At 37.9% G+C, this 24,225-nt stretch overlaps 1 protein-coding gene across 1 annotated transcript in view; it reads left to right on the top strand.

Moving 5' to 3' along the window:
- Nucleotides 1-24,225, top strand: part of DCDC1 (doublecortin domain containing 1) — a 680,197-nt gene that overhangs the window by 181,545 nt on the left and 474,427 nt on the right. Inside the window, exon 8 of the mRNA XM_077460866.1 lies at nt 8,846-9,012. Within this exon, the coding sequence (XP_077316992.1) occupies nt 8,846-9,012 (167 nt within the window). The remainder of the gene's footprint in view (nt 1-8,845; nt 9,013-24,225) is intronic.

Here is a 24,225-nt window from a genome sequence, read left to right as displayed (position 1 = left end):
AGCCATGTGGGTACAACCACTGTGCTGCTTTATTAAACTGGAAGCAAAGCCTGCTTTTGTAGTGTGTAAATATGGATGCTCACATGTACATGTATCATTGAAAACTATACATGAAAAACAACTTTTCTGCATTAGCACATTAGGATCATCACATTTACATATAAATAATTAAAACGGTTGAATAGGATATTTTCCCTTTAAAACAGGGGTTTCAACCTTTTTACAGTTCCAGAGACCCAGTGGATCACCCAATGAGGTTGATTTACTAAAGGCCAAAAGACTGTGGACTTTGCAAAGTGCAGTTGTTTCACAGAGGTAAATGATAAAAGGATAAAGGATTGCAAAGGATACCCATTCACATGCAAGGAAAGTTTTAAAAAACATAATTTTTGCTTGCACGTGATTGGATGATGTCCTCAATATGTCCCTATACCCCCTTTACTAGACTGCTGACATTGTCATCATCCCCACCAGTCCTATTAGATAGCAATATGACTTAAGATGTCAATAGCTTTTACTTTACATATGGACAGTGAAGAACAGAACGGAATAGCTGAAAAAAAAAAAAAACGTGGGAAGCTATATTTATTTATATAAAAAGGGCAAATACAAAATCCACAAATTGTCCACACTTAACGTTTTTGATGGATGAATGGAGGTACAGTTATGGATACTTCCATAGCCGTACCTCCATCAGTATATGCCCCAAAGGCTTCCATTTTGATAATATAGCACTGTACACAATTTTAAAAGATTGAGCATGTTTGGGGGCTCTGGGGCAGGGCTTAGATTTTCATTTTAAATTATCGAGAAATATTGTAATGTTACCCATCCTTGTGCAAAAACCAATGGCAGCTAACACTGAAGTTAAATTGTTACTAAACCCACAACAGTAAAATAAGTCTGTATATGCAGTAAAGCATGTTTGTTATACTCACTGTGGAACCTAAAGGGTTAATCCTACGCATTGTGTAAAAAAGGCTTTTGATCCTGTCCTCTCTGATCCTCCCCTTCTTCCACTGTCTCCAGACCATATCCTGATAGAACAGAGCCTTCAGTTTGGTGTTTTGGTAGATAGGTTTTTTTTCCCATAAAAGGGTGCATGTGATCAGCACAGGGCCAATCAGCACTGTCCAGACAGAGGGTCAGGGGGTCATGCAGCCTCACAGGACAATCAGAGGAGAATGAAGACTCCTCCTACAAGCTTTAACCAGACACTGACAGACGTCACAAGACTGCTATACAGGCATACCCCACATTTAAGTACACAATGGGGTTTATTTACTAAAGCTAGAAAGTGCAAAATCAGGCTCACTTCTGCATAGAAACCAATGAGCTTCCAGGTTTTATTAACAAAGCTTAATTGAACAAGCTAAGGTTAGAAGCTCATTGGTTTCTATGCAGAAGTGAGCCTGATTTTGCACTTTCCAACTTTAGTAAATAAACCTAATTGTATACTTAAAAGTGGGGTATGCCTGTATACTGCTGATGAGAAAAGGTATTTAGCAGTTTATATTTACTAAAATAATTGCATTTTCGTGTTCTGTGTACTGTGGGAGACCAGATATAGTGAATGCAGGGTCCTGGGTTTAGTAACACTTTAACAATGTGCTATGTGTCGTATCCTTTGTTCTATGTTATTCACAATTTTAGACTAAATAAGCTACCAAAGAAGGATTTGGTGACAATATTCAATGGGGTTACTGCAGTGGTCATCAACCCTGTCCTCAGGGCCCACTATCAGGCCAGGTTTTATGTATTACCTTTGGAAGATGCCAACTAGAATACTGCATTCACTGAGCAGCAAATGATATCACCTGTGATGTATTTCAGTTATCTTAAAAACCTGGCCTGTTAGTGGGCCCTGAGGACAGGGTTGATGACCACTGGGTTACTGGACAGAAATTGAACTGTCTGTTAGTAAAAAAAAATTCCCTTATAACATATGTAGCACATCTAGCATTCATTTTAATAAATCCAACATTCTTTAAATATTTTTTTTTATCTTTTAACATTTGTAAAGCTCTTGTCTATATACCAGCTTTTAGATTGTGTTTGACGTTGTAACATCTCTCCTCCCTTTTTATTTTTAAGTGAAAACCCATTGATTGTACTGACCAATTTTGCCAATCAAATAATTTAACATCAGTTTGAAAGTCTGCCTTTTGTTCAGAAGTCACTGAGCCAACAGGCATACAACGTCAATTAAACGGCTCAGGCTGGAAATCAAAACAGCGGTGAAAAAATTGCTTTCAATGCAGCGATCGTGTGGTTGTCATTCTGCTCAGTGGTGGAAGAATCCAAATTTAGATAGGCTTTAGTATTTAAGAAAGTGACTGCTGAAGCTTCTCTTATAAACACCTTTGGGACAGTAAGATTTGACAAGCAGCATGTAAACAAAAATATACAGCAGATGTTAGGCTGGGAATGAATAAAGCAATAACTTGGCAAATAGCTGTCGTTTTATCTGCTGAAAAACAAGTGTATTGATCAGCATCAAATACAGTGTTATCATATGACATCACTGTCTGGTGAGTTACAAGTCCCTGACCGATTCCTATGTCTTGGGTATACGTATCAAAAGCACTTTTATAAATGGAAAAAGAAATCACATTATTTTGTGATAAGTATACAAAACATCAGAGACAAAAGATACCATGACAGATGGTAGGGTTTTAAATTGATGTAAAATATGCAATGTTTACTAAATAGTCAAACAATCTGTCCAGATTAAGAAAAGATTTATATTGACAGACTGCCAGATTTAATAATATGGCCGTTTAAAGTGGTCCCGTTATAAATTGTATGAAACATGAGGGTTGATTTACTAAAATTAGTGCAAAATCTGATGCAGCTCTGCAAAGAAACCAATCAGCTTCCAGGTTTTATTATCAAAGCTTAATTGAACAAGCTGAAGTTAGAAGCTGATTGGCTACCGTGCCCAGCTGCACCAGATTTTGCACTCTCCGGTTTTAGTAAATTAACTGTTAACTTTTTTAATTTTTTTTGGATAGAGCAAGGGAGGGTTATAACCCATGTAAAGTGTATTTTTGCCATCTTTGTCCCATTGGGGAGATTTACCTCCACTTCCTCTCCATTGCCAAAACAGGAAGTGAGGGGAAATCCCTGCAAGTTAACCACTTCACCCTCGGAAGGATTTGCCCCCTTAATGACCAGGCAATTTTTTACGATACGGCGCTGCGTCGCTGACAATTGCGAGGTCGTGCGACGCTGTACCCAAACAAAATTGACGTCCTTTTGTTCCCACAATTTGATCAGTTTGGTATTTGATCACTTCTGTGGTTTTTATTTTTTGCGCTATAAACAAAAAAAGAGAGTCAATTAAAAAAAAACAATATTTTTTGCGTTTTTCTATAGTAAATACCCCCCCCCCCCAAAAAAAAATTCTTCATCAGTTTAGGCCAATATGTATTCTTCTACATATTTTTGGTAAAAAATTGCAATAAGTGTGTATTTATTGGTGCGCGCAAAAGTTATAGCATCTACAAAATAGGGGATAGATTTATGGCATTTTTATTATTATTATTAATTTTTACTACTAATGGTGGTGATCTGTGATTTTTAGTAAGACTGTGACATTGCGGTGTCTAGAAGCGATTGTAAAAAAAAAACAATTTTTTTTCTTTAGTTAAAATGAAAACCATCTGGATACGAAACGCTGCTAAATGCGAGTTACTGCGTTTAGCAGCGTTTACAGGCTGTTACAGGCGTTTGGTGTTTCAAATGCCTCTGAACATCCATCTTTTTTTGCGTTCCAAAAAAAAATGCTTCTAAACTCAACTGCCTAGAAATGACTATAAACGACCCTGTGTATATGTACTGATAAGATAACAGAGGAAAGTTCAGGGGCAACTGGAAAAAATGCCTAACTGCTCCTAAATGGCTGTTTTCCAGCAGCAGTGTACATGAGGGCTTATGGGGGTGTTTTTTTTTAAATTCCTTTTCCTTCCTTTTCCTTCACTCAAGAAAACAACTTAGAAAAAAAAAAATAAGAGTACTTTCTTTTCTTGCTGCAGCGCATTAGTGAGAATGACAGTGGGGTTGATTTGTGAAGGGCAAACAGACTGTGCACTTTGCTCCAGAGCTTAGTAAATGAGCAGAAGCTCTGCTGATTTCCATCATCCAATCATGTGCAAGCAAAAATGCATTTTTTTTTCATTTTCCTTGCACGTGATTGGGTACTCTGCAAACTGAAGCCTTACCTCATTTACTAAGCTCAGGAGCAACTGTACTTGAAGAGGGCAACTTGCAAAGTGCACAGTCTATTTGCCTTTAGTAAATCAACCCCATAGTGTACCATTAGCATATTGATATTACGGTGCATGCATGCCAAAGGCAAGGCTTTTTTTTCTCAGAGAATAGGTGCAGGAACTCCTCCCTTATGCATCACCCTACCCACCTCCGAGCACTGTCTCTTGGCTCCACCCCCTACCACCCTCCAAGTACTGCTCCTTTTAGAGAGTACAGAACCAAGTATCATTTTGTGCTACTAAATTGTATGGAATTTGATAGACCCCACCCAATAGCAACAGACCCCATCACAGCAACAATAGATCCCCCCACACACAATGACAGACCTCCCCAGCAACAATGGACCCCCTGCAACAAAATACCACCCCAGCAACAATAGACTTCCACAAAAAAATAGATCCCCGGTGACAATAGATCCCCCAGCAGTCAGCATCAATTGCCCTCCAGCACACCTTGCCACCTTGCTGGAGGTGCTGGAACTGCATTCCCCCACGTTCCCGCTGAAAAAAGCCCTGCCACAGTGATGCCACACATGTGCAGATCTGCTACAGGCTCTAGGACCAGCCAGAGATCTGACCATGTGTGCAAAGAAACCCTAGGCCAGTGATGGCAAACCTTGGCCCCCCAGGATGTTTTGGAACTACATTTCCCATGATGCTCATCCACTCTGCAGTGTAGTTAAACATCATGAGAAATGTAGTTCCAAAACATCTGGGGTGCCAAGGTTCACCATCACTGCCCTAGGCAATGTAATGCCCAGGTCTTGGAATGTCTGTGTGGGAAACCCCCACCGTGCGCAGATGCACTGTCTCTGTTTCTGTTTGGTCCTGAAAGCTGGGCAGAGTCTTTGGCACATCTGTGCATGCACTATAGTTTTTAAAGATGGTGATGCCGTATGGTCAAGATGTACAAAAAAAAACAACCATTTTGCATGCAAGGTGTGCAGAAAACATATAGGTGTTTATTTGCTAAAGGCAACGGAAGTTGCATCGGCAAAGAGCATAGTGAATGTGGTGAAATTTCACTTTGCCAAGAATACCCAATCACAAAGTAGATAAAACAGCATTTTTGCTTGCACATTATTGGATGATGGAAGTCAGCAGTGTTTCACCACATTCACTAAGCTCTGGGGAAAGTTCCAATGCAAAGTGCAAATTCCCTTGCAAAGTGAACAGCCCATTTGGTTTTAGTAAATCAACCCACCAGAGAACAGCTTTTTTTTTTAACGATGGACAGTGTCTGCTTACTAACACCTAAGCATTTTCCCAAGCGTTTTACTGGCATTTAAATTCCTTTCCATGCCTGTGAATCAAAATGGTTTGCACGCCAGGATTGGTACACTTTCCATAAAGTGTAGTGATTGACATCCTCCTATCACTTAACTAAAAAAATTAATAAAACATTTTCATTACAGATCAATACACTTCTACATATAAGATAATTGTGGTGTTTAAGGGCAATTTAACCTCAGCAGATACACCTAGTAAGAGATCTTTGTAGAGGAAAGATTACAGACTAGGTTGGATTCGTTCAGTTAGCAAACTTTTCTTCCCCTTGCAATGAAAAAGAGATTTCTGGTAGGAAATATAGGCATATGGTCTCTGTACAAACATCTGTTTAAAGAAAATATATAATATAATAATTTAAAAGATATATAGGGAATAGAGAATGAGACTCTGTAGAGCATTGCAGAGATCCTGGGGTTGATTTACTAAAGGCAAAGAGGCTGTTCACTTTGCATGGGAAGTTGCACTTTGCAAGAGAATTTTTCTCATAGCTTAGTGAATGTGGCAAAGTTTCACTTTGCAAAGAATACCCAATCACGAGAAAGGAAAATAAAACAGCATTTCTGATTGCACATGATTGGATGATGGAAGTCAGCAGAGCTTTAACTCCTTCACTAAGCTCTGGGGAAAATTCTCTTGCAAAGTAAACAGTCTATTTGCTGTTAGTAAATCAACCCAATGGCCACTTTGCCCTGCTGGTACAGTTAACATTTACAGAAGGATAAGTTAACAATTGAAGCCTTCAACAATAATGCCCCATTTCCTTCAGGTTTTCCAAAACCATGTAGTGCAAGGGCCTGCCTGATTGCATACAAATTGAAACTCCTAAGGTTTGACCTCATGGTTTTGGTAAATCTGAAGGAAAAACTCAGTAGAAAAACTGATAATGTGTATGGGGCTTTAGAGTCTGGAGCAACTGAACTTGCAAAGTGCAACTGCACTTCGCAGAGTGCATAGTCTGATCTACTTTAGTAAATCAAGCCCATAGTGTCGGCAATACCAGAATTTTCCATGCTGCATTGCTTTCTGTTATATGTATCAGCACATACGATGTATTTTCTTTTATTTTTTGGGGTTAAACATCCTAATCACTTTACTTGATAATAAAGGAAAATGCATAACAGTTTTAGCAACTTTGTTGATGATTAACTAAGAACTCATTCATATTTTTATTTGTGTTGGTCAATATGATGATGGACTTCCTCTTTATTTCCCTGCAAAGGTAAAGCATACTGGGCTACTCTGCATAGTATAGCAGCCCATTATGTGTCACTTACCTGAAACCGAAGCCTGCACTGCTGTCCCCACTAGCAGCGAGGGTCCATCTTCACCCCTCTTCCTTCCAGGGACTGCGAACTCCGGCTCTGTAATTGGCCGGAGTCACGTGACGTTACTCCCACGCATGCACGTGGGAGCTGCCAGTCACGGCAGGGCCCCTATTAGAAAGGGCACGATGTACAACAACCACTTTAATTATTGGTCCTTAGAGCACTTCCATTCATCAAAAAACATACAGCATACCCCACTTTTAGGTACACAATGAAGTTTATTTACTAAAGCTGGAAAGTGCAAAATCAGGCTCACTTCTGCATAGAAACCAATGAGCTTCTAACCCCAGCTAGTTAAATTAAGTTTTGGTAATAAAACCTTGAACCTCATTGGTTTCTGTGCAGAAGTGAGACTGATTTTGCACTTTCCAGCTTTAGTAAATAAACCCCATTGTGTACTTAAAAGTGGGGTATGCCTGTAGCTGACTCTATGGGGTTGATTTAATAAAGGCAAATAGACTGTTCACTTTGCATAGTGCAGTTGCGCTCTGCAAGAGCAGTTGCTTTAGAGTCTAGTAAATGAGCAAAAGCTCTGATGACCTCCATCATCCAATCCTGTGCAAGCAGGGATTGTGTTTTTTTTTTTTCCTTGCATGTGATTGGGTACTCTTTGTAAAGTGAAGCTTTACCTCATTTACTAAGCTCTGGAGCAACTGCACTTGCAGAGCGCAACTGCACTTTGCAAAGTACAGTCTATTTGCCTTTAGTAAATCAACCCCTATTTGCATTGCATTACAGCACATGTGTTTTCTGATGTATACATTGTGGTGCTTAATGGATCAGGCACATTTTTTTACTACATAGATGTGCAATGAGGGTGCATTAAATTGAATGGGAGCATCCCCAAAACACATGCACAATATGGATGTTGAGCGATTATTGCCATGCATTACAACATGTGTCCATGTGTGCATGAATCCCGCCATGCCACAGTATCACTTTACAGGACAGAAAAGTTCTCACCTGCTTCCACAGTGTCGCTCCATCTATGGTTGGATGAGCGCTGCTTTGCCACTGGTGAGCGACATTTTGCAGCATTTCCATCAGCAAAGGAGAGATGCCTTTTTCATCCAGCTTGTGAAGGAGCAATACTATTGAAGAAGATTTTTTTCTCTGCACTTTTGGCAATCATGTTGCTGCTAAATTGTCACCATCAACAGGATGGTAAGTGTGCCTTGGGCCTAAAGGAGCAGAGAATTTATACGTGAATAATCACTTGGCTAAATGAAAATGGTGAAAACTGCCTTTAGTTTCATCATCCAATCAGGTGCAAGATAATTATATATTTTTTTTATTTCCTTACAATCGATGAATTCTTTGTGAATTTAGCTTTACCTTATTCACTAAGCAAAGTTGGTATTTACTTTGCAAATTAAAAATGTTCTGCTCTTTTAGCAAATAACCCCTTTGCATCCATTTTGTTGTACACATTTAACTTTAAAATTGCCTATCTTTTGGTAATTACAGCACACTTTGACAAAGTCGATGTGTGATCTCACGTATAACAGTGCTTTTCAGAATCTCCACAAGCTAGAGTTTATGTTTTTTTTTTTTTGGGAAGGGGACAGACAGCCACCGTCTTGTAGTCTCTTTCAGGACAATGCAAGTAAATTTCAGCAGGGTTTGTTCCAACTCATCTGTGATAAATGAGAAGATAAGGCAATCAGTGCACAACATGACACTCTGTTCAGTTAGTTAGACACTCTTCAGAACTATTCAGGTGTGCTCTCACAGCTCAGAAATCTGACATAGGGGGGTATCTCACTATAAATGTGTCTTCATTGCCGCTTACAATTCATGGAGCATTCACATTACCTAAGGCTTAACCCGGGTCATTTATCACTCACATTACACATTAGTCCTCTTGTCATACTAAAGCTTTGGATTTGAGCCTGGCTGAAAATGTTATTTTATTTTATATTGATCATGAAGTTTTTTTTTTTTTCCTTTAATCTCTAGTCCCATTGCTTGACAAATGCTTGCAAAACTCTCTCACCTATTTGCGAGGACCTGTGTGGGTCTCTAAGGGAGAAGGCTTCAGCCCTACGGGAGTTAAGGTCTACATTCAAGGCGTTTTGTCGGCCCTGCGTCAGCGATTGAAGTCAGCGAGAAGCTACAGCAGCCAGGTGAGTTATCATGCTCTTTGTATTCTTTTTTCCCCCCGTCGCTGTACTTGATTCAAGGCAATGATTGGCACCATGTCATAAAGAGGTGTGACATTTATACACTGTGCTGTGCTAACCATTAGGATGCAGAGATACGTTCATGGCATCTAAAAGCAAGGTTTCGGGAATAGAGCTAATTGCATGTCTATTGTGTGGGATGTTGTGTTCATTTGCTGCATACTGTGCACGGATTAGAGTGCATAGACACTGCACAAGACCAGATATCTATCCTAAGGAAGAATAAAAGACTCTAAGCTGATTCTAGAAGGCAAATGCAAAAATGACTGGTGGTATTGCCTGCCCATAATAACCAAAATCCTTTTTCTATTTTATGTGTTCTTTTAGTTTGCTCCAACATAACCCTCAGCACTTTAGAGACAGTATTTAACAGTCCAAAAATCAAAGCACCTTTGGAAGTAGGGACTGTTGTGGATGGTTCAGTGCTTTCTGTAAACTGCTAAAGGGTATGTTGGAGTTTTACATGAATAGAGAATAGAGCACACTGAACCATCCACAACAGTCCTTTCTCCCAAAGGTGCTTACAGTCTATTGTGCTTACTACAATCACATATCCCAGGGACAGATACAGATATTTTTGAGCGATCATAGAAAACTGCAATACTTAAAGGCAGTATTTGCACAAAAACATGGAGAGCATACAAACAAATACAGATACCGCCATTGGTGCAAACTAGGAGCCCAGGAACCAGATCGCTAAAGCCACAATGGCAGAGAAGCAAAGTTAAATTCTTATTAGTTGCCAGTAGAAACAAACTTTTCCAGCTTTCGTACACACCCTCACCTCCCCTTCCCTTTCCTATTATCCTATGAAATAGTATAATTGTGCTGATAGTCATTGTGAAGTACCATTGTATAAGGTGCGCTGTTAATTAAAAAATGTGAATCAAAAAATGTAAAAAATGTAAAAATGTAAAAAAAAAAAAAAAAAAAAATGATGTGGAATGCTTGGGGCTTTGGAAGCAGATGTAGATTGTAATTTGGAGCTGAAAATAAATTAAATTTGGTTTGGAATCTGATTCCTGGTTAGTCCTTACCATTCCTTTAGATATTAAATTATTTAGCAAGTGTTCCAGAAAGTGACCATGTCAGAGGGTGCCAAGTGACCAGTAGAAGGTGCGGGGGTGCTTTTTAAAATGTAGAATGTGAAGGTGTGGCCCCTATCAACCAATCTAGTCTTGAGTGCCATTTTTTTTAATAATTAAAAAAATTAAAGCAATTCTATGGCGAGCAACACTAATATTTTACTTAGCCACTAAGAGTATTCCAAGCTACCATGGTACATCATCTTTATTGTTTACTATGGCCAAAAACAAAATCATAGTTGCCTTGTTCTGTATCTAACAAGCCTTAACTCTACATCTGTAATTTCTCATTTTTTGTCAAAGCATGATTGGTTGCTGTAGAACATCACAAACAGTCTTGGACAGTTCTTCTCCCACACACGTTGGTATTTGAGGCCCAGTGGGTTTTTTCCTGTAGTGTTAGCAGTTGCTATGGATAATACAGTTATTCCATTTGACCTGTTTTTAACATGAGGCCAGGCTTTTGGACATGGGCATTTTATTAATGAATCGCCATTTGCTTTTTATTTGAAAGGAAACCTATACTGAAATGAATATATAAGCTGCTATTGCCAACTTGTCCTTTTAAAATTGTGTCCTAGATCAGTGCATTCTATGCCATGTAACCAAAATCAGTTGATCAGAAACTTCAAACCAACCTTCCTTGCTCCATATTTGTCGTGGATCAGTTAATTACAAAGCATTAGCCCCCTTCAAACCTATGCAATGCACAGTAAAATGCACACTCTGTGCTATGTGTTGTTGGAGGTGGCAACGAAATCATGCTACAGCATACCACTAAGCACAAATTGATGTATGTTGTGCTGCACTGCTTAACAAATGGTTGCATTTTTGATTCATTAACCATTTCAATACTGGGTACTTTCACTTCCTTCCTGCCCCGGCCAATTTTCAAATTTCAACGCTATCACACTTTGAATGACAATTGCGCGATCATGCAACACTATACCCATATGACATTTTTATAATTTTTTTTGCACAAATAGAGCTTTTATTTTGTGGTATTTAGTCATCACTGGGTTTGTATTTTTTTGCTAAATAAATGGAAAAAGACTGAAACTGTGTTCTTTCTGTTATACAATTTAGCAAATAAATAATTGTTCTTCATAAACTTAGGCAAAACTGTATTCTGCTACTTTTCTTTGGTGAAAATAACCCAAATCAGTGTTTATTATCTAGACTGTAGTCCACAAACGATGGTATATATACACTGAGAAAAGTTATCAACGCAACACTTGTGTTTGCCCCTATTTATCATGAGCTAAACTCATGATGAGCTGATGTCAACGCTGTAGATCGAGTGGCCCATGGTGATGGTGGGGTTATGGTATGGGCAGGCGTATGCTATGGACAACTAACACAGGTACATTTTATTGATGCCAAATTTGAATGCACAGAGATACCGTGATGAGATCCTGAGGCCCATTGTTGTGCCATTCATCCACTACCATCACTTCATGTTGCAGCATGATAATGCATGGCCCCATGTTGCAAGGATCTGTACACAATTCCTGGAAGCTGATGGCCAGCACACTCACCAGACATGTCACCCATTGAGAATGTTTGGGATGCTCTGGATTGGCGTATACAAAAGCATGGTCTAGTTCCTGCCAATATCCAGCAACTTCGCAGAGCCATTGAAGAGGAATGGACCAACATTCCACAGGCCACAGTCAACAACCAGATCATCTCTATGCAAAGGAGATGTGCTGCACTGCGTGGGGCAAATGGTGGTCACACTAGATACTGACTGACTGGTTTTCGGACCCCCTCCCTGACCCCCCCCCCCCAATACAGTAAAACTGCACATTTTTGAGTGGCCTTTTATTGTGGACAGCCTAGGGCACACCTGTGCAATAATGATGCTGTCTATTCAGCATTTTGATATGCCACTCCTGTGAGGTGGATGATCAGGGATACTGACTGGTGACATGTAAAAAAAATGAAATTTATGATTTTATTTTCTAACACACTGTGACCAGAGCAATGCAGTGTTACCGTACCAACACTGTACTACTCTGGGGAAGTGATCAGGATTTTTTTAACACACTATAATAACAGTGAATTTCACTGGTATAAGCAACCACTTTTACTGATGCAGTGTATATTGTTGTGATTAGCTGTGATAGGTCACAGCTAATCACATGGTACAGATGGGCTGTGATTGAACCTGTCTGTACCATGTCATCACTGTGACCAATCACAGTTAGAAACACAACTGTACACAATAAATGGCACGAATCAAAGCCATTCATTGTTTCCAATTGTCAGGTGATCTCCTATGATTGGTCACAGCGATCACATGGTACCAGCAGCGGACTAGTACATTGATCAGTCATTGGCAGTGTCTGGTAGACACAGTCAATAAAAGATCGTGTTGTTTGCGGAGGACGTCACATGATGTTCACCCGCAATGTCTAAATTCCCGTCCAGCCATCATTTGACGATAGGCTGAGAGGGAAGTGGTTAAAAATGCATGGTTTGCCTTAAAAGAACATATGTTATCCCAAAAAATACTGCATGATAACACAAAAACAACAGACCTAAAAGCCAGAGAGATCTTTCAGAAGGAGATCAGAGATGACAGTTGAAATAATTGGTCTGTGATCAATAAACCTGGTTACACACATTTACATTCTGATTGTACAATCTCATTTAGATGATTGTACAATCTCATTTAGATGTAAATCCTAAAGCTCAAGTAGAAGAGCTGGCTGAGGGAACTGCTCCCTTCATTTTGCCCCATACAATCCATCGCTCCACAGCTGAGATGGTTTCTCCATCTTTAAGAGAGTCCTTGAGTTGTCAGAGTTTTGCTCTGAAGGAGACCCTCTCCAGACAGCTTTTAATGATATTACTGTCCTTTCACTTGTTATCACTCACTTCTGAAAAACTTGACCTATTGGTCCAAGAAATGCATTCCAAGAAACGCATTGGGTATTATAAAACGTATAGCTTGTAGAAACCAAAATCAGAGATTTTTGTTTTGCAATTACTTGAAGTCTAAATGACTCATTAAAAAAAGGTGAGATACTGTATACTGAATAACAAAGTCTCCTCTCTGAGATCAATGTAAACCCACACCCACCTCTTCCTCCCGCCCCCCTCTCTGTGATTACTTGAATAAAGAAAATCCATATCTAAATTCCATTTTTTCTTATCTTAACCTCTGCTCATGTGACATTGCAGCCCCAAATCTTCTCCAGTACTGTTTTAATTCTTGCTTAGGGTCCTTTAGGTGTCTATGTCACTGCCTGCATGACAAGGACAGTTGCTATTGGATGGCCGTAGGCAAGGTCCTTCCCTCCCACCATTTTCTAGATAAATATATTTGTAAAGGTGCTATTAACATTACATTTTCATCACATGTCGGTAACAACCCATGCAGTCCATACATACAAAAAAAACAAAACAAGTTCAGAAATTAAGTTATGTATAATAAAATGCAATGACACAAGGAAAAAAATATTGAACGCAGGAAGAAAGGGAGGTGCAAAAAGGCATGGAAAGCCAAGACACCAGCTGAAATCTATCAGTAATTAGAAAGAAATCCTGTCCCTTGTCAGTACAAATTAATATCAGCTGGTTCAGTCTCAACTGATGGCCTAGAAAAAGGTGGGTAAAGCTCTTTCAAGACCTTTGCAACTTTATTGTTGCAAAACATACTGATGGCATTGTTTACAGAAGGATTTCCAAACATCTGAATGTTCCAGTGAGCACTGTTGGGGCCATAATCCAGAAGTGGAAAGAACCATAAACCATAAACCACCATAAAACAGCTATGACCAGGTGCTCCTTAGCAAGATTTCTGACAGAGGAGTGGAAAGAATCATCAGAAGAGTTTTTCAAGAGCCAAGGACCACTTGTGGAGAGCTTCATAAAGACCTGGAATTAGCAGGTACAATTGATTCAAAGAAAACAATAAGTAATGCACTCATCCACCATGGCCTGTATGCACGCTCACCATGCAAGACCCAATTGCTGAGGAAAAAGCATGTTGAAACTCATTTAAAGCTTGCTGCACAACATTTAAACAAGCCTGTGAAATACTGGGAGAATATAGTCTGGTCAGATGAGACCAAAATTTAACTCTGGATGTCATAATACACACCATGTTTGGAGCTCACACCATGTTTGGTGCTGCACATCACCCCAAAAGCATCAAACCAACAGTGAAGTTTGGAGGTGGGAACATCATGGTGTGGGACAATTTTTATATTGTGGAAGGAAGGATGAATGGAAACATGTACCAAGACATTCTTGATAAACATCTGCTGCCATCTACCAGGATGATGAAGATGAAATGAGGGTGGACATTTCAGCAAGACAATGATCCCAAACACAAAGCCAAGGAAACTCTCAATTGGTTTCAAAGAAAGAAAATAAAGCAGCTAGAATGGCCCAGCCAATCGCCTGACTTGAGTCCAATAGAAGATTTTTGGAATGAACTAAAAATCAGAGTTCATAGAAGAGGCCCACAGAACCTTCAAGATCATTTGTCTAGAAGAATGGGCCAAAATCACACCTGAGCAATGCATGCAACTATTTTCTCCATACAGGAAGCATCTTGAAGCTGTCATTGCCAACAAAGGATTTTGTAAAAATTATTAAATACATTTCAGTTAGCATGTTCAATACCTTTTCCCTGTGTCATTACATTTTATTACACACAGCTTAATTCTGAACTTATTTGTTTTGGTTTCTTTGTATGTATGGATGGATGGTATGGGTTGTTACCGACATGTGGTAAAAATTTCATGCCAATAGCACCTTTAAAAATATGTTTACCTAGAATTGGTGATGGGTTCAATACTCATTTTAACTGCTGTATATACTCTGTGTATATGTGTGTGTGTGTGTGTGTGTGTGTGTGTGTGTGTGTGTGTGTGTGTGTGTGTGTGTATATATATATATATATATATATATAATATATATTTACATATATATTTAGTGAGTGGAAAGTATGTGTTACTTACCACACATTAGAGAGTTTCTTTTTTTGAAAAAATATGAACAAAGGAAGTGAAATAAGTGATATAGTTCCCTGAACAGATTTGGAGCTTTTATGACATGTGTTTTCTCTTAAGACTTCATTTTTCAAAACCTCTTGAAATAGTTTATTATTCAATAACTAACCCCTATGATCCTGGGATACACTTTATTCAAAACTACCCAAGGAAACCAGACAACAGTTGAAAGCTAAAGGGCTATTTGACTACCAAAAAAGGTCACGATCTCCAGTACTCACATAGATATGTATATTCATATGCTGTAGATGTACATGGTTATATCTTCTGCAGGTACCCATCTCTCCAAATATTTTGGACAATCAGTAAGCCATTCTCCAAGACTTTCTAGTACATCTTTATTCCTAAAAAAAACTGCAGAGATGTTTATTCTGGATGCCAATACCCAATAGTTTGTCTAATTGTCAACTAATTCTAATGAAATTGAATTCAAATTAACAGAGATCACTTCATTATTGGAAGCACATTTATTATGCCTATAATTCAAGGGTTCTAAAAGTGTGTTTAAGGGCTTCTGAAAATGCTCATTACCTTGAATATTATTACTATTAATATTATTATTATTAGTAGTGGTGGTAGTAATAATAATTATAGTAATATTTTTTTTTATTTTAAAAATCATTATGGATCATGTTGGGCGATTTCACTATAGAGAACTAAGAATGATGCTGTTTATCTTTGCCCTTCTATCAGTGCACAACGCCAAGTCTTTAGAATTTGTGATGGGCAGCTGATAATCTTTTGCATGCTATGGTTTACACCAGGTTATTTTCATCCTATTCATAGACTGCAGCACAGTTGTGTCCAATTTGTTTGTATCATGTGACACATTGGCTCCTTGTATTGACAGTTTTTTTGTGATAATACTGCCCATCAACATACAGATAAAAAAGTGTGTGCGTAAAAGCTGTAACAGTACCATGAGATATTCATCACAGTCAAAACAATAATAAAGTATATCGGTTCCGCCCATGGAGCTACGTGCTGTTGTCACCGCGCAACCAGAAGTGACAGAGCTTTTATCTTACTGTACATGCTGGCCAGACTTTATTAATCCATGTGCAATTACATAGAGTATGTATACATGTAAATGCAATATTCTTTTTTTAAAAGGGGTTTTTAATTAAGATTTACACTATGTGGAGTTCCTTTGAGCATCCATGGAGCATCCATGGCAGTGTGGGTATGGATATCAGTAATATACTGCTGGATTCCTTTTCCATTGGGTGAAACTACACCTGGGGGTGGAAGTGGTGATCATCACATGGTCTCTCTGGAAGCTTTGGTGTTGGATTCTTTGAGCCTTTCTATTTACAGTGGACTTGATTTTTTTATGTGGACTTTATTATTCATGGTGGACTCTCTTTTCTTTTCACGTATATCTCACCAGTGTGATATATAGTTATAGTTTTCATTTTTTATTTTACTTATGACTTTGTATATTTCATTAGCACAACAGATATGCTTTATAATAGTCTTCACCTCTGCTGGCTAATACTCTGTACTGCAGTTTGCTATTACTACAGCTGCACACCTGACCTCAATCAGAAGTGCTCAAATAGAGTATAGACCATTCATTCTGTCCCCCCTATCAAAGGTGCCACATCTTTGGCTACTTCATGCTTTCTGATCACTCTTCAGTATTGACTTGGACCCTAGCGTTCTGCTTTTGTATAACTCCTGCCCTGATTTTGGTTCATTCCCTGACCTTGCTTGCTTGCCACCAGCCCTGATATCCAGGGGGTCTGCCTATGTTCCTGCCTTGTGATTTTGTAATGTGATTGGTTCTGCCTGCTCAGTCAGCTATCACCTTTCAGAGACACAAGATCCACCTCATCATGTGACGGCATGCTCTAATAAGTCTCTAAACTCTAGACAACATAGAGCTTCAACTATGTCTGTAAAGGGTTTTTCATTTTTAATTAAGTGCAGAGGCTAACAATATCACTGGCCTGGCTGTGCATTTTGAGTTGCTATTTTTACTCTTAGTACTTGACTAAATTGACAGAAAAGATACAGTCAGAATAGATACTGCTCCTTTGGGTTTGGAAAAGTTTGGCCACTTGCGCAAATGTGACTGGGCACACTTTACCTGCTAAGACTAAGTTCCATTTGCAGTATGGAACTGATGAGTCCTAAAATTTGGAGCAACGTTTATGATATCTGGAACCCAGTCTTTTGCTCTCCCCAAGAAGTATGGCATTTATAAAGTAAAATTTAAGAGTAGTTCAGAGAACAGCAGGTAATATTCCAGCACACCAGAAGTAACTAAATAATATAACAAGTTACATTTCAAATGCACTTAACACATTCAATAATAGGGAGGCTCCATCTGATTAGCATTCTTGTTATGTAGTTGTGCTGTTGGTGGGGGTGTTGAATCTGGAATGCCATTGTACTCTCTTCTAGTGTTTGGGGACAAACACTGCTATGGGGGGAACGTGTGAAAGGGCTCTTGTCATGTCAGTGAATGAGTTAGACTGCAGTTTCAGTGTGTTTCAAGCAGGGAGGCTGTCATTCACCGATCTAATGCAAGCTAGTGGAGGCCAAATCGAAGGAGTCTGAAATACAGTACCTTTTTATTCACTGTAGCCTCATTTAAAGGACTTAAAAAAAAATGTCCTGTTTTGACGTGCCATACAATTAGTCACCTAATCTGCCCTGAGCAAGTGCAAAGTGTACCCAGCGACAACGGCAATTGTGAGTTGTTCTTGTTAGGTGCAGACTTTTACATCTAAAAGGTGCTAGAAACCAATCCATTTTCTATAAAGGGAAGCATTTAGGATATTGTCATATTTAAGATGATGTAGTCAACAGTAAATGAGTTTATGAATGCCTAGGGCAAAAACAGATCTATCCTAAAACACAAGCAGTAATAAAATGAGTAAATAAGACTAACATCATGATCATTATATGCTTTGATTGATTATTAATTCTGTAAGCAATATCTTACATGATTAAGATGTCAAACTATTACAATGTGCTAAGATGAAGGTTAAAAGAATTTTAAATTAGTTTAATGCAACAAATATAATTTAATAATTATTGAAATTCTGAAGAATAAACTTGAATGTCACTGTATAAAATAAAACAAATAAGCTGTGTCTATTTCATACAACAATAAAGGAGGAAAATAATCTGTAAAAAAAAAAAACTATATATATATATATATAGTGTATATATATATATATATATATATATATATATATATATATATATATTAAATCAACAAAGAAAGCGACGCAGCACCAGTGCACATTGACATGGGGTACGGCTCACCCACTAATAATTATTTTAGTTTGTATAATATTTATAAATGTGTCCCGTTGGAAAAGCATACAGTAAAATGAATTGCTAATAGTAACCTTGCTGCTATAACAAACATGCGCTCTCTTAAACCAGAGATTCATAAATATTGCATATAATGTATAATTAAATGTGTATGTTTGGTAGATATGAGATTTATACTTGATAATATAACATTTGCTGTATATTCATTTTGACACACTCTGTATTTTAAATGTGAAATATATATATTTGAAAGATACGTTGTATTTTGTATATTATATTTTCTAGCTTCAAAACTCTATTTGTTAGATAGGATACACCTTATGTTAGATATGCAATCTATATTACTTATGAAATAATTATCAGTAGGACACATGGCAGTTAAGGAAAGAACCAAAATATAGACAATTAGAACAGGTTTTTAAATTAATATTTAAAATTTTTTTGCATCTTAACCACTTCAGCCCCGGAAGATTTGGCTGCTCAATGACCAGGCCATTTTTTACGATGCAGCACTGCGTCGCTTTAACTGACAATTGTGCGGTCGTGCGACGCTGTACCCAAACAAAATGTCCTTTTTTCCCCACAAATAGAGCTTTTTTTTGGTGGTATTTGATCATCTCTGCGTTTTTTATTTTTTGCATGAGAAATAAAGAAAGAGCAACAATTTTGGAAAAAAAAACAATATTTTGTACGTTTTGCTATAATAAATATTCCCAATTTTTTTTTTTAAAAAAGCTAATTTTTTTCCTAAGTTTAAGCCAATATGTATTCTTCTACATATTCTTGGTAATAAAAATCACAATATGTGTATATTGATTGGTTTGCGCAAAAGTTATAGCGTCTACAAATTAAGGGAAAGATTTATGGCATTTTTATTATTATTTTTTTTTTTCCTAGTAAGGGATGTCGACTTTTATCGGGACTGTGACATTATGGCAGACAGATCAGACACATTTTTGGGACCATTGAAAATAATACAGCGATCAGTGCTATAAAAATGCACTGATTACTGTGTACATGTCATTGGCAGGGAAGGGGTTAACACTAGGGGGCAGTCAAGGGGTTAACTATGTTCCCTAATGTGTGTTCTAACTGTAGGGGGATGGGAGTAGCTGGAGGAAATGACAGATTGTTGTTCCTAGCTAGTAGGAACTCACGATCTGTCTCTCATCTCCTCACAGTACAGGGATTTGTGTGTTTACACACACCTGTGCCTGTTCTGGCTCTCGTGCCAGTGATCATGTGTGGCCGGAAGTCATCGCGACCGCTGGCCACACGCATTGGCACCCCCGCAGTGCAGCAGGCGTGGGCCTGCTATCCCGCTTAAAGGGACCGACGTACGGCTACAACGGTTCGTGGGATCGTGCCGATCTGCTGCGGTATAATGATGACTGCTGGTCGGCATACGGTTAAAGACTCCACTTATTAGATTGCCTACATTGTTGGTTAAACTGGCCATGCATTATACAATTGTCTTATTCAATTACCTTTGGCTTTATCTTCAACTATGTAGTGCAAGGTCTTGCCTGATTGCGTACAAATTGAAAGTGTTTAGGTTTGACTTCATATTATGTGTTTTTTTAAATCTAAAAGAAAACAAGAAAATTATATAACGTATGGCCAGCCTTATGCAGGCCATACACGGACGAATTTCGAACAAATTTTCTTTTCAAGATCAGAAAATTTGTTTTTTTTTGTGATCCGCTGATGCTACCATTGATTTTCGAAATTCGGCCGACCAAGCCTTCAATTTCACCTCATGTTGCTACAGAAAAGAATTTTCTTGGCCGGGAATTTTCTTTTATCTCCGTACATTTTCTTTTCTTATTACATTTCTCGCAGGATTCTCCCGTCATTGATTAGAAAACCGTTAGTTTTTCAAAAAATTTCCAACATGTCCGATTCCTCAAATTTTATTTCCGCACGAAAATCGGCTGTTGCTGCAGCCCACTAATGGTGCGAAATTCATACGAAAATTCTTAGATACGATTTTCGAAAGAAAATTCTTTCGAAAAATTCGAACCGTGTATGGCTGGCATTAAGCTGGCCATACACCTATAGATTATCTGCAGATTTTCTAGATGGAAAAAGTGGGAGATTCCTCCATCCACACAGTTTAGTGAACATGGAGAAATCTATTGCACTTTTTCCATCTAACCATAGAAAATCTGCAGATAATCTATAGGTGTATGGCCAGCTTAAGATTGGTATGAGACCCATATTAGGCTGGCCATACATTTTAAAATGTTCTTGTACAATTTTCCTTTTACCAAATCCATATAATATGAGGTCAAACATAAACACTTTCAATTTGTATGCATTTCGGCAGGCCCTTGCACTACATAGTTGAAGATAAATGTAAAGGGACCTGAAAAAGCAAATTGTATAATGTATGGCCAGCTAAAAGCTTTGTATGAGATAAAAGGAATCTATATTAGGTGTGAGATTGTAGAGATCTATATGATATATGAGATGGTAAATCATTTTGTATAGGATATAAGTAGGACAATTGGGAACACCTGGTGACGACACATGGAATTCACTTCCTAATGAATATAAGGCAAGCCGTTTGTATCTTGAAAACTCCAGATGTAGATTGGATATATTGTTTGTTAAATCACTAGTCGATCTATATTAGGTAAAGTATGATGGAGAGCTATATTAGATATGGCATCATATGAAAGATCATTATGTATAGGGTTATCAGTAATACAATTGACAAAGAAAACACAAAATGTAGACAATTAGAATTGACATCTTCATTAATATAAAGAAAATATTTTATATTTTTAAGGCTCCATTGACTACATTAAAGACTCAACATATTGCATTTTTTTTTTACTTGCGTTTTACTTTTCTTGCCTGTCAAAAACAACCATTATTTTGTAAAAAATAAAAACTCAAGAAATGTCTTGTGAAAAACGTATTCCTCTGAATAACTAATTTGACTTTAAGCCTCTGTTTTAAAAAGCAGAGTGATTTACAAGTAGATATTCCGATCCAAAGCATTTTTTGTTTTTCAGCAACCTTAACGATCAGGTCCGAGCACCTTGCTTCGGATTCAGCAGACGCCCCTAGTATTGTTTGTGATACTTAGCAGGATATTTGACAGGATGCTCCGTGGAGTGGAAGTTTTGAAGGAACAATGCAATGCTCCCTGTTAACAGATGGGCAACGCACTGCCCTCAAACAAGCAGCCACCTACATATGTGAAGTACAGTATTTTGGGAACCTTAAACTTGTGTCGTTCTCAAATGCCATAGCCTTCGAAAACAGGCCTAACATCAGTTAAATGAAGTGAAAATTGTATTCTTGTCTTGATAGAGATGAAAATGGATTTCTGGTCATGAAATAGATGCAGTTGTCACTTTTTTTAAAAGGTGTCAGCAGTTTGCTTTAGAGAGTGAGGTGCCAATTCAGTATGACAGTAAACTTGTGATCTGAGCAATCAATAAAATGCTTCAATAACTTCTGCTTCATTACACTTATAATAAGAGGCTATAGATCTGTGGCACATAAAATTTTGATAAAGAGAATATGTAAGACCTCACAGAGAAGCAGGTTAGCCAGTACAATAAGTGCAATATTGCCATCTAGAGTTTATGGGCATGTAATTCTTCAGTGAAGTCTTAAAAAAAAACAAAGATCAGTGTTTTCTGCTACTTGTCAGCTTATTTATTGTACATTTTTTTCCGGTTATGTTATGTGGCTGTTTTATGTTTGTAGCACTTGTGATGTTGTATTAGCTTAGTTTAGTAAATTGTCTACCTATATGAATGCAGAGGCTTTTTTGTATAGGGTCAGTGAATTCCAAATTTATTTCAGGTTTTGGTAAATACTGATAGTTTGAATTACCTACCAGCTTCTTATGGGCTCAAAAACACAAGCGATCTGTTGTTGAACTTGGCATACCTACTTATGGGCTCAAATGCACAAATATTCTGTTATTGCATTTAGAATACCCTCTAACTGTTCCTCGAGCTCTGGCCTTTTGTGGGTGTTGCACTGAAACACCCATGACAAAACACAAAGGGGTTGATTTACTAAGCAAAAAAAGGCTGTTCACTAACTGATTGAATACAGGCATACCCCACTTTTAAGTATACAATAGGGTTTATTTACTAAAGCTGGAAAGTGCAAAATCAGGCTCACTTCTGCATAGCAACCAATGAGCTTCTAAGTTTTATTACCAAAGCCTAATTGAACAATCTGGGGTTAGAAGCTCATTGGTTTCTATGAAGTGACCCTTAATTTGCACATTCCAGCTTTAGTAAATAAACCCCATTGTGTACTTAAAAGTGGGGTATGCCTGTATCTCAATAAAATATTCCTTCTGTTAAAAAAAAAAAGGGCTGTTCACATTTCAAGGGAATTTGCACTTTGCATGGGAATTTTCCATAGCTTAGCGAATGTGGTGAAAATTCATTTTTCAAGCATGTGCTAATGGAAGTCAGTAAAGCTTTCCCACATTCATTAACCTTCCTGGCGGTATGATTATTTCAGATTTTTGATCCTCAAATCAGTACAATGTTTTTCATGGAAATTTGGTGTTTTATAGCGTAGGCCTGTAATTCTTAAGAATAACACACTTAAATCTGTCCGAACAAGAGTCTAGTAGTAGATATCCCGGGTATGATAAAGTTTGAAACACAAAATCATAACTTATAATATAATAAATAACTATAAATAAATATATATATATATATATATATATATATATATATATATATATATATATATATATATATTCTAACAAACTATAATAATAATAAAAATTATTCAATAATGTAATCAAATCAAAAACACTGAAATTTGCTCAGTTGCAGAATTGTCGCTGTCATTACTTTCAGTGTTTGATGATGGATTTCCGCAAAAATCACTATCGCTCAATTCTGCAAGTGATTCTAATTTATTATCTCTGTTTTATAGCTGGTCTAAATCTGCTGTTGATGTAAAGGGACGGTTTTGGTTGCTATGGACAATCTCCAGTTTGCAGGCAGAAAGAACAGTGTTTATAATATAAAACTGCATGCAGGAAACTGTACAAACCACTAGGGACATAAGGGACGTCAAATAATTTGATACAGTTATGTAATCTGTAAGATTACAGTGTACTGTATGTAATGTGTGTTTTTACATTTTTGAATTTGGCGCCGTGCTCCGTCCCCGTGCGTTGCAACGCTCGCAGGGAACGGAGCCCGGTGCTGTGATATATCGAGCGGCGACATGGCTCACACACACAGCGGGAGGACATCACAGGATCCCGGGGACAAGGTAAGTAACTGTACCTGGATCCTGCGATGCGATCCCAAGTGTGGCTCGGGGGTTGCCGCCTTTGGTACTGAAAATTCACCCCGAGCCACACTTGGGAATACCACTAAGGAGGTTAAGGAAATAAAATATTTGCAAAGTGCAAATTCAGTTGCAAAGAGAACTGACTATTTGCCTTCATTAAATCAACCCAAAATACTCAGAGAAGCAGTGTATGCTTGGGTAAAATAAAGAAAAATCAAAACAATTTTGGTGCATTTCTCTAATTCATACACATGTCTCCATGTTTTGTCTCTTTAAAAACACTGTGGGGTGTATTTACTAAAACTGGAGAGTGCAAAATCTGGTGCAGCTGTGCATAGAGACCAATCAACGTCCAGGTTTTTAGCAAAGCTTAATTGAACAAGCTGAAGTTAGAAGCTGATTGTCTACCATGCACAGTTGCACCAGATTTTGCACTTACCAGTTTTAGTAAGGCCCCT

The sequence above is a fragment of the Lithobates pipiens genome, unplaced genomic scaffold (assembly GCF_037356315.1).
Source record: "Lithobates pipiens isolate NorthernLeopardFrog02 unplaced genomic scaffold, aLitPip1_a1.2 Scaffold_10, whole genome shotgun sequence".
In the NCBI taxonomy this organism is placed as follows: Eukaryota; Metazoa; Chordata; class Amphibia; order Anura; family Ranidae; genus Lithobates; species Lithobates pipiens.
The sequence above is the reverse complement of the archived record's forward strand: the minus strand, read 5'-3'. Positions and strand labels throughout refer to the sequence as shown.